Source organism: Erpetoichthys calabaricus, chromosome 3 (genome assembly GCF_900747795.2).
Source record: "Erpetoichthys calabaricus chromosome 3, fErpCal1.3, whole genome shotgun sequence".
NCBI lineage: Eukaryota > Metazoa > Chordata > Cladistia > Polypteriformes > Polypteridae > Erpetoichthys > Erpetoichthys calabaricus.
This window is the reverse complement of record NC_041396.2, coordinates 234,327,256-234,339,461: the sequence shown is the minus strand read 5'-3', so window position 1 is coordinate 234,339,461 and position 12,206 is coordinate 234,327,256. Positions and strand designations below refer to the sequence as shown.

The following is a 12,206-nucleotide window of genomic DNA, read 5'->3' as shown; positions in this document are numbered from 1 at the left end:
TCTTTATCAATACTGTTGAATATTTAGTTTTTAGGTGTCTATGTATCTTTTACTATGTTCCATGTGTTTTGTGGGAGGTTCCCCAAGAGACGGGGTCAATTGCAATATCACTATCAAGGGGACTGCTTTCAGCCTTATAAAGTCTGAGAAAACAAGCAGTCCTTTACGAGTCCTTTGAATGTGCTTGGTGATTTCAGTAAGTTATAGAGATTTGCAGTGCCTTTTTATGATTTCCTGGATTTGTGACATTAGGCCCCATTTTTTGACCATTCTTGCTGAATTTGTCTTTGAAACTTGTTTGCTTTGCTATTGCCTTTCAGGCTTTTTGTCAGCTTTTTGTCAAGAACAGAATTTTTTGTGTGATAAATATTTTTATTTGAAAAGAATCTTCATCTGTTCTTTATATGTACAAGCCAAAGGTTAATGGATCCTTCTTCTTCTGGGGGCTTTTTCCTACAGTTTATTGGGACTTTATGCTATAGTACTCACAAGTTGATCATTGGTACTTGCTTAAAAAAACACTATTGGCCCATTTCAGAGTAAATGCCATTCCAACCAATATATCACAGGGGTATAATATTACCAGCTGATTATTTTGTATAATCTATAAAGAATGAAAGGCACTTCACAAGTACAGTGGTGTAGCACTGTTGTACCAATATCAGGGTCATATACTTACTTAGAGGTGGAGAGTGAACCAGACACTTTGAAGTTCAAAGTATAGTGCCTTACCTATCATTGCACACTATCCTTGGCCTAAAAATGACAGAGTCTCATAAATACACCCAGATAAAAAGTTCCCTTGAGTAGGAACCACAAAACTCATTTAGGACAGAAAGAATTACAGAAAGGGTTGATGTGGGGTAAGTATTGCAGAGAGGTGTTTGGGAACCATACTTTGACATCTTTGTAAGTTAATGGAAAGATCTGATGGAAGTTGGTAACGTTGATCAAACAGTTGTAAAACATGGACATTGTGTTTGATCAGACATAGGAAATGGCTTGGAGTTTGTTAATGTTTGTTGAAACAAGAGAGGGTTGCTATAAACCAGACAAAAATGGATAAAGGTATATAAAATACTTTCAAAGTGTGCACAAAATACAAAAATATAGAGGCAAAAAGTTTAATTTCTCTAAGTCTCCACAGTAACCTGAATCATACTGAAAAGGCAGTGAAAATCCACATTGTTCCTGTTGGAACACAACACTTATAGCACTGCATGATGAATGACAACACCTTACATGGACCTTTCCAATCACAAGTTAAAGCAGTAAGGGTGACTGAGGGGTTTTGTCCAGTCCGGAAAAGGAAAAGTGTATATTTCTGTACATAATTGTATAAGGAAGACTTTTTTTATTCTTCTCTATAGACCATTTTAGTGGCACAAACATTTCGTCATTTGCAGTAAAATAATTCCATTAGGTCCACATTAAAGGTGTATATATTTCCCTAACGTGTATATCTCTTAAGGGAAGTTGTTTTTTGTTTTTCATGTGCTCCTGTGAATAAACACTTCATTGAACAAGTGCACGCAGCAGTGCTGTATGTTCTTAAAAATAAAGAAGCAGCAATTGCTGCATTTGCTTTTAAATGGGTTTAAAAGAAGCTCAACGATATCTTTGCTCCCAAGAAAATATAACATGCTTCAGACAGCACAGCTCTACTGCTACCACTGTACTTCTTTATATAATTTTCATAACTGGAATCCTTCTTGCAACATTTGGAAACCTAATTGTGATCATTTCTATTTCTCACTTCAAAAATCTTTACACACCAACAAATGTGCTGACGCTCTCACTTGCAGTTACTGATTTTCTTATTGGACTTTGTGACATGCCAGTTATGATGGTAAAAGCTGTGGATGAATGTTGGTACCTACATGAAATTGTATGCATGGCTTTAGTATTTTATCATACTGCTCTGACATCAACTTCTGTTACTCATCTTATATTTCTTGCTATTGATCGTTACTTTGCTGTTTGCTATCCATTGATATATATGACAAAAATGACAACTAGAAGAGCCTGGCTGTTTGCTGCAATAAGTTGGTTATATCCTATTCTATATACTATTTTTATATGCCATTATACTTTTGAAACTTTATATAGTGCAGATCACCACTGTCAAGGAACATGTGCCATTAATGTTTATTACACAATTCAAACTGTGGATCTTATATTGGCATACATTCTTCCATTGACTGTTATCATAGCTGCATATTCAAAGATTTTTTTTGTTGCAGCAGAGCATGCTAGAGCAATTAGATTAGCAAAGCATGCAGGCAAAACTTTGGGAAAAAAACAGGTTAAAAGTGTTCAAAACCAGCATAAGGCTACTGTCACAATAGGTGTTTTAGTCTCTACCTTTATTGTATGTGTTTCTCCTTTATATCTTTGTCAGTTTATAGAGGGATATACAGGTATATCAACTTTTGTAAGAAGTGCATTGCAATATTTCTATTTATTCAATTTTGCCTTTAACCCAATAATATATGGATTATTTTATCCTTGGTTTCGTAAAGCACTAAAAATTATTGCCACATGCAACATATTTAAAACAGATTCTTCTTTAATGAACCTTTTCCCCCAACATTTTTAATGTTTTTTATTTATGTCTGTTTTATAGGTTTTAAGTTGTTAAACATTTTTTTTCAAGAACGTGTATGAATGCTCTGAGAGAGCTTATCATAGCCTTACTCTAAACTTTAAATATCCTTTCTCTATAATAATTGGAAATACAGTTTTATTGATTATGTCAAGAATTTGCTGTTCATCCAGGTAGAAAACTATGTAACAATTTAAATTCAGATTGATCATTTTGTTTAGCTTTGCTATAGGGAAGATATTATACTGAAAATTTTCATTTATAAAATTGAACTAGGTTTATTTTAATAATTTGTAAAGTGTTACAAAATCTTTGTCTAATCTCCTTGTTTGATTAAGACATTTGTTTCCTTGTGTATTCCCATATGCAAAATGCAGTAATGACTACTGTATATGGCCAGAATGCTAAATTACTATATGTTACCATTTAGAATTTTATTATATAAGTAGTATGTGTTCTATATTTGTCATACCCTTTTCCTACAGCACATAGTTTATTTCTTGCAAGATTATGGCCACTTTCTTAGAAAACCTCACACATAAAACCTATATGGCATATATGTAACATATATAAATTTAAAAGGAAATCTTACAAAATACTCACTATATAACTACATAATTTACTATACTTTTTTCTAAGATATTTATATTATTTTAGTATGGAATTACAATGTCTCATATAAAAGGCCATATGAGTATTAAAGTATGTTTTAATATTATTTCTAATAAAAAAAATATATATATATAATATATATACTGTATATACTATGTTGTAAGGACATAATTTCATGTCATACTGTGTATGCAAGGTGTTAATGCACTCATAAATTCGACTCCTATAAACCTGAAATCCTGGTGTTTATATCAATCAACGAGTTCCAGACTAATTTTTACCAGGTCCCTCCCTTCAGCCAATTACAGCCTATGATTTTTCTAAATGGACACCAACAGGACTGGCTCTGTAAGAATGGATGTCTGAAATTCTTTATAAACAATACAGCTCAAAACATTAATGAAAAAATGAATTTCACATATTTATTTCCCTAATAAATACAGTAAAAAGTAGCCACAACTGCCTCGAATACATAAGAAAAAGAAAGAAACTGAAAGGTATTTATTTTTTAACAGGTGCATCAGACAAATGTGAAAAACACCACTGTAACATATAACATGAAATACTAAAATAAAAGAAGGGTGACAAAAATCATCAAGGTATTTTCTTTTCTGTGATTCTATGGACTTTTTTCTTCTCACTGAGCTCTGCAAGCTTGGCATTTATTGTGGTTTCAATCACTGATGGCATAAAATGAGGCCATTTTTCCAGTGATGCCTCTGCAAAAAGTAAAAGGGTAGAATACAGAAGAACTGAGTCTAATTTAATCTGTTTTACTGTACTGCACACATTAATAATATAATTAGAAATTGGTACATAAGAAAAAAGGACCAGTATCCACCTGTTATGAAGGTTTTGTGTGACCCGTTGAATTTGGTGTCCCTTCTGATTTGGCAAAAGTGCATTAAGGGATGTCTGTTATGGATCTCCTTGTGTTTCTGCTTTGCTTTAATGCACTCTCTGTGCATAATGCCACCCTCTCTGTCAGTAAACATGCATGCGCAGCTGCCTTTAGGACAGTTCCTCACTGTTCCTCACACACAGCTCTGTCTTGAAGTCTGCGTGCTAAGGTTGCAGGTGTATTAAACATCATTGTCGTTTTACCAGGGTGCTCTGTGGAGGACAGAAAACTTTGTTAAAATAGTATTGAAAAATGCCATTTGTTAGTTGTATTTTCAGTCTCTTTGGCATGCGCACTGTATGTTCTGTTACAAAATAATTCTTCAATGGGAGCTCATCAACAAAGAATAACAGAAAACAAGATTTAGGAAAATATCAATAATAATACAGTAATTCATTATGCAATACCCAATAACTCTATACAAAGACATTCAAAATACAAATAGTTAAAAAAAGATGTAGCACTCTAGTTTCACACTATAATGATCCCTTGCTCTTAAACATTTAGACAAGTAGTTGTTCCAGGGGATAAAATGAGGGGGAAAAAATTCCACAGCAAAGCCTTTGCCATATGAGTTATTAAAACCATTTGAATAAAATATTTTAAGTTCTATCAAAAAAATCGGATACCTGTCATGACCACCCCTTCACTCCTTTAAATTGGGGAGGGATCTCATTTTTACAGTAAGTGCACAGTTTCTTTACAAAGCCTATCAGGCAGTCTTCCTTAGCACTTTAATCCATTGGAAGGGAGGGACACTCATTTCCACAGCTGGAGCAGAGCCGAAGAATTGTGTGCCCCCTATCTGCTGCTTACAAAATTAACATAGGAGAGCTAAATTTATGCAAAGTTGACTTAAAAGATTGTAGGTAGTCTTCTATATTTTTTCCTCTACGCTATGCCATTGCCTCCCATCCACTGGAGGAGACACTTATTTCCTGTACTGGAGCAGAACCATATAATTCATGAACCTGCTGTTTAGAAAATGAGCACAGGTTAGGTCAGGTCAGGTTGGGGAGCATGCACTGGTACAAAGCGTTACCGCACCCACCACATGACGAAACAGCTCCAGATCCTGTTTGGCAGCCAACCAGGCAGACACACAGCCCAGTCCCACCCCCCAGAAATGATCATCTATCTGCTGCACCCAGGTGTTAAGTGGGTACCTCATTGGCCTGGTCCAGCTGCTCAGGTGCCCAACAGGGAAATGTGTCACATGGCTATAGTGCCATAACTGATGCTCCCTCACAGTGCAGGTAATGTGCCTCATTTGGGATTCACTGAGCAACCGCTAATTCAACAGAAAGTCAAACCAGAGGTACCCAAGGATTCTCAGAAGAGACACAGTTCCAAAAGAGTTCAGTCTTCATCTCAGGTACTGGATAGCGTCCGTGTTGCGCAACAATATAGCAAAACAGGAAGGCAGAGGACTCTAAAGACTTTCATCCTTTAGCAAAGATATCAGCACCACATGCTCCTTTCCAGCAACCTCATGACGTCACATGTTCTCCCAGTCTGTCTATTTACTTCATAGGAAGTGTCAACAGAGACAGAGAATGTAGCTGTCGATAGAGACACTGCTGATGGTTGTGCCCAAGAGGTCATTAAAGGCCTGGGTCTTGGTTTTTATCCAGAACACTAGCAAGCCCAGACACTATCTATCTATCTATCTATCTATCTATCTATCTATCTATCTATCTATCTATCTATCTATCTATCTATCTATCTATCTATCTCAAGACAGCTCGTTGAGTCTTCCGAGAGCCCCTATCAGTCCCAAAGTCAAGATCAGTAAGTCTTTCTTCACCAACAGATTCACCACAGCCGCTGGACCCCATGACCTTGCCCAACAAATAGTCCATGGAAGCACTGAACAGAGCAGGAGCAAGAACACACCCCTGACAAACCCCAGAATAAACTGTGAAAAACACAGAGGTTCTGCCTCCACTCTGTGGCCAGCTATGATATCCAGCAACCTTGAGGGTATCCCGCGAAGTCTTAAGATGTCCCACAGGGCTGAGTCAACTCCCCATGCGGTTGATGAAAAAAAAAAAACGATCTGAACTGTGCCGTGCTGAACCACAACTGACAGTACTGCATATTAATTTCAGTTCCACATGAGAATATTATGGAATTATGTCATTGTTCTGCAGAGATTCATTGTAGGTTATGTTTGGATTAAATGTGATTTTTCTAATTTTCATTACACAACGAAGCAAGTTTATCCATAAGAAAAGACGAGAAGAATAAAATAGGGATATATATTGTGATAGACGGCCGGCAGCTCAACCCGGCCATGACGCACACAGAGTGGAAGGATGGGGTAAGGCAACCTCTTGGGATACTACTTTCTCCAAGACGCTAGATGGCAGCTTCCCTGCAGCATAGTGGTGCCCCGGATTCCCGCAGGGCACCATGGGGTCTGTAGTTCGACTTAACAGCCCTGCTGGGCCCAGTGGGTGCTGCCAGGAGATGCTGCAGGAGGACATGGGAACTCGTACTTTTTACATAGCCTGGAAGTACTATTGACTCACGGGGATAGAAGCCAAGATGTATTTCTGGGCTGACAGAAAACTCAAGTTCTCCATCTGACCCTGGAAAGTCATGTGGATGGAAGAACAGAAGCACTTCCGGGTTGGGCACAATTTAAAGGACTGCTGGGAACCCAGCAAGCGAGCTGGAGTTGGGAGGTAAAAGACAGAGCTTGCTGGGAGGAGTGAAGGATTGGAGGAGACAGGGAGAGAATTGTGAATATTATTGTGTGTGATTATTGTATTTACTTGCCAATGTACAATGGCTGTGTTGCCTAAAAAGAAAGAAATTAAAATATTTCTTAGTACTTTTACCTGGTTCTTAGACGTCTGTCTGTCGTGTTAGAGGAGCGACAGTGCCCTCTAGTGTCACAATATATAAGTATGTACAGTAGACTTTTTTTATTTTTTCCAGTCACGTAATGAATTTTATAAAGTCCCCTTTCCATTTTGATCTGTTGTTGCAATTGCCCTCTTTGGACAAATTGTGTTTGTTTAAAAATATCATTAGATATTAATTATTATTAATAACATTGACATTTGTCTTAAGAAATCAGGTTTACAACACTGAATGTAGCCTACCAGTTTTATAAAAATAAATTGCCCTTTTTTAAGAAAAGAAAAGAATGTAACATTGTATTGCATGGCATTATGATGATTGTCCCTGTTATGCCAGTGTTAACTGTGACTTTCCATTCGTTAAGATTCGTTATTCTATTCTTAATTGTTGCTATCAGGTCAGAGGCTGAAAGAATGAAAAATGCAACAATTTAAAATCCTCCTTTATTCCAACTGCTATTAATCTTACAAAAAAGTTCAACTTTCCATCCACAGACTTATATTAAGTGAGTGAATTGTTATCATTTGAATCAATCATTAGTCAAATCTAAATGTCCGTGATATCTCATATAGTGGGAAAGTGGTCCACATACCGACAGGCAACAATGGAAATGTTGCTGCCGGAATCGAATAAGGCTTCCGTTTTATAACCATTTAAAATTATCACCCCTGTATGTGGGGCCGTCAGAGGATACGTCAGAGCACACCAACCTCCTCTCTCTCTTGCTGCACTTCACCTTGTTTCCACGTAAGCAATGCGCCCGCAAACCTGGGGATTTCAGCACAGGCTCCAGTTTGTAAGGGGGGGCAGAGACTTTGGGACATACTCCCTCTGGCGTCCGCTAAAGAGCCGTTCTGCCCTCCCAGATAGCGAGGCTGCCCTGGCTTTTTCAATGAGCACTGCAAGCTCTATTATGTTTTTAAATGTTCCCCAGACTGGCTGGGTGACATTACTCAGGAGTCTTTGAGCAATAGGTAACAGACCACCCACTCCACCATTTGTAGGGCAGTATTCTGGAATGGCCTTAGCCACTGCCCTACATCCTTCCAGAGGGCCAAAGCCTGTGACTCGGCCGGCCTCGCTGGGTCAAAATACCATGCTTTTACCTTAGCCACCTGCCAGTCTGGGGATGCCCCATATTTCATTGATGCCTTGGCTTTATGGGGGGGGAACACCTCTCCCTTCCGAGAGAGCATAGTAAGCCCCTTTTGCTTTCCCCATAGGGACCAGCCCAATCCTGTGTGTTCCTCCCAGACACTCCTTGTATGTCTTATTCTGCCTGGTTATGTGTTCTTGGAACGGAGCCTGTACCTGGTCTTTCCAAATCCCAGTATGTACCACCCACTCGGAAACTCTGCCACAGTACTTTCCCACCTGGTTACGTTTCAGGTCCTGTCCCCTTCTCTTCTGGGATCCATGTATCCTGCCGACTACGACACTGTTACAAACTCGACCAAGAGCCATAGCAAGGTTTGGGGCAGCCACCCGTATATTGTTTACCTGGCTGCAAAATTGAGAAAATGATAGCACTGAGGTGCACGATTCAGAGTCCAAAATAGAACTGAGGGGATAGAAGAAAGGTGGAGGCTTTTAAAGGCCAGCATAGGAAATGACACCAGGGGGATCGGAGCCGGAAGGGTCTTCATCATTAGCTCAGACCCGGAAGTGACATCAAAGGGGTTGGAAGCATACTTGACATCATTAGGACCAGGCAGAACTTCCTGTGAACGGTCTGTAGAAAAGAGTCAGTACACTCTGCTACATCCCGGTCTGGCTTGAAATTACCCTCATCCAAGCCCTTTAGCTGCCTCCCATGCACACGTGTGTGACACTCCATAACATTTTTCTTATATTTAAACTGAAATTATTCCTAATCAGTTCCTCAAAATTTGTTCAGAAATAAATTTTCCATATCACCTTTTCTTACAAGTGTATCTCAAATTGCTCTACAAAAATATGCAGTTACACAGAAAATTAAAGGCATTTTAAAAGTAAATAAGATGCAAATTGAGAGGTCCTTGTCCTTTGTAATAAATATAATGCATGTTCAAATGGCCAGGGAGAAAGACAAACTTGCAGCCATCAATGATGCTGGAGATAAACCTCTGGTGATCCCAGGCCAAAGTCCGCACACCCCCCTTTGCACATCCCAACATACACATAAATGTGGCCATCTCAGTCCAAATCACAATTCCATTTCAAAATTGTCTTGTGAGCTTTTCTTCTCTCCAGCATCCAGGCAGCTGGAGTTGACTTAACAGATGGCAGAAGTCAAAGGGCACCACTGAAATGAAATTGGAAAAAGAAAACTGATGAAAAACAGTATAGTATGTATGCAGTGCGATTTAAAATCAATTACAACCAATACAAGTAATTAAAAAAAAGCCAAATTACAATAGTGGGATTGTTGAAATTTTTGAATTGCTGACATTTGTAGTCTGGCACTTCTCTATTGGCAAAGCATTACAGATTTTGTTGCAGTACAGAAAGCTAACAGTTTTTATGAAGAGCAAAAGACTTTGTGAAGTGTCATAGTTACATCCTGCCGTGGCATATAAATGTGATCCTGTATCGGTAGTTGTCTGGGCGATAGCCCTGGTGAAGAAAAAAAGGCTTACTTTAAGTTTTGAGAGAAACGCAGTTTGCGTCTAAAATGCCGGCACAGCTGGGCGTGTACACGTTTTCGCGTGCAAGTAGAAGGATGACATTCGACAGCTTCAAGTAGATATCGAATTGATCAGCACAATGGCACTGAAAAAAAAAGTCGAATTTCCAGCCTCTAGAAAGGGTCTTCTATGAGGGGCCAAACAGGCCATAAATTATATATTTCTGTGTGTAATCTATTGGTTTACGTGTGAACACTATTGGTTTATGAATATTTACTATCGGTTTGCATGCATACTTAATTGGTTTGCCTGCATACAATACTGGTTTCATTCAAATGAACTATATTGGTTCGTGTCCGTATATTATTGGTTTGTGCATGAACTATATCCAATTGTTATGGGGACTCCCACGTAATGCTGGGAGACTTCAATGCTCACGTGGGCAATGACAGTGATACCTGGAAGGGCGTGATTGGGAAGAATGCCCCCCCCCCCGATCTGAACCCGAGTGGTGTTTTGTTATTGGACTTCTGTGCTCGTCACGGATTTTCCATAACAAACACCATGTTCAAGCATAGGGGTGTTCATATGTGCACTTGGTACCAGGACACCCTAGGCCTCAGTTCAATGATTGACTTTGCGGTCGTGTCGTCGGACTTGCGGCCACATGTCTTGGACACTCGGGTGAAGAGAGGGGCGGAGCTGTCAACTGATCACCACCTGGTGGTGAGTTGGCTTTGATGGTGGAGGAGTATGCCGGTCAGGCCTGGTAGGCCCAAACGTGTTGTGAGGGTCTGCTGGGAATGTCTGGCAGAGCCCCCTGTCAGAAGTAGCTTCAATTCCCACCTCCGGCAGAATTTCGACCACATCCCGAGGGAGGTTGGGGACATTGAGTCCGAATGGGCCATGTTCCGTGCCTCTATTGTTGAGGCAGTTGACCGGAGCTGTAGCCGTAAGGTGGTCGGTGCCTGTCATGGCGGCTACTGTTAAGATAGGGAAGTATGGTGACGCAGTGATTAGCACTGCTGATCAACAATAGGAAATGAATGCTTGGGCTTATATGCTTTCTGTGTGGAGTGAGATGTGAGTGCTTTAAATTGAAACAGTTTAACTGCCTTTGAGTATGTTTTCCATTATGTTGAAGAGGTTTTTGTGACTGCAGTGTATTAAAACAACATTTGACTGAGTTTGGAAATATGGTTGAAGAGAATGTGTGAAATGTATATGAATGACATGACTGATAAAACTATGCATGAAACTGAGAATGTGTATGTATAAGTGTACATGTGTGTCTATATGTATGTTGTATATATATATATATATATATATATATATATATATATATATATATGTGTGTGTGTATATATACTGTATGTATGTATATATATGTATATTTGTGTATGTATATATATATATATATATATATATATATATATATATATATATATATATATACTGTATATGTCTGTGTGTATATTGTATGTATGTATATATATTATATATGCATTGTTCAAATTGAGAGATCTCTGAATTCAAGCGGAAAATATGATTAAGTGCAATGAAAAAAAAGTTTTAAAATAATGTGTACACTGCCTTCGTTATAAGTTAAAAAAAGTTTTTTCTAGTAATTGCAAATTAAATTTAAAGTAAAACGAGACATATCCTCTAGGAGAATGAGGAAAGTGGTATTTAGCACTGACTTTCAGTCTAGGCAGTGTTCCATATTAAGATATGCTGTACAAAAGGGAGGTTAAAAGAATAAATAGATAAGTGGAAAAAAAAGGGAATGTGGAGCTTAATTTATATCGTAATTAGAAACTATGCCTCTACTGCACAGGCTTCTAAACCTTTGCATTGACACGTGCATGTCAATTGCATAAGGGTGAAGATGTAACTATTAACACAGACTCGCACTATGTCATAACCATGGATTTTTTTTTTCTGGAAAATGTGAGGGTACAAGACCAGTACTAGCTATCCAATTCAGCACCATACTTTGGTGTATAATTTGTTTGATGCAATTATGGAGCCTATGATACAGATGGACAATGACCCAAAACATACAGCCAATGCAGCCCAGGAGTTTATTAAAGCAAAGAAGTGGAAAATTCTTGAATGGCCAAGTCAGTCACCTGATCTTAACCCGATTGAGCATGCAATTCACTTGTTGAAGACTAAACTTCGGACAGAAAGGCCCACAAACAAACAGCAACTGAAAGCCGCTGCAGTAAAGGCCTGGCAGAGCATTAAAAAGGAGGAAACCAGCATCTGGTGATGTCCATGAGTTCAAGATTTCAGGCTGTCATTGCCAGCAAAGGGTTTTCAACCAAGTATTAGAAATGAACATTTTATTTCCAGTTATTTAATTTGTCCAATTATTTTTGAGCCCCTGAAATGAAGGGATTGTGTTAAAAAAATGCTTTAGTTGCCTCACATTTTTATGCAATCGTTTTATTCACCCCACTGAATTAAAGCTGAAAGTCTGCACTTCAACTGCATCTGAGTTGTTTCATTTAGAATTCATTGTGGTAATGTACAGAACCAAAATTAGAAAAAAGTCGTCTCTGTCCAAATATTTATGGACCTAACTGTAGGTGTAACCAATCATGTT

General features: G+C 38.5%; 1 protein-coding gene across 1 annotated transcript; it reads left to right on the top strand.

Moving 5' to 3' along the window:
- Positions 1-1,556: 1,556 nt before the first annotated feature.
- On the top strand, positions 1,557-2,599 carry LOC127527103 (trace amine-associated receptor 13c-like). Its single transcript, XM_051924738.1, has one exon. The coding sequence runs from the start codon at positions 1,592-1,594 to the stop codon at positions 2,597-2,599; it is 1,008 nt and encodes a 335-aa protein (XP_051780698.1). The 5' UTR covers positions 1,557-1,591.
- The last annotated feature ends 9,607 nt before the right edge of the window (positions 2,600-12,206 follow it).

Coding starts and splice junctions, on each gene's coding strand:
- LOC127527103 (XM_051924738.1), top strand. CDS start 1,592: ATGGGTTTAAAAGAAGCTCAACGATATCTTTGCTCCCAAGAAAATATA.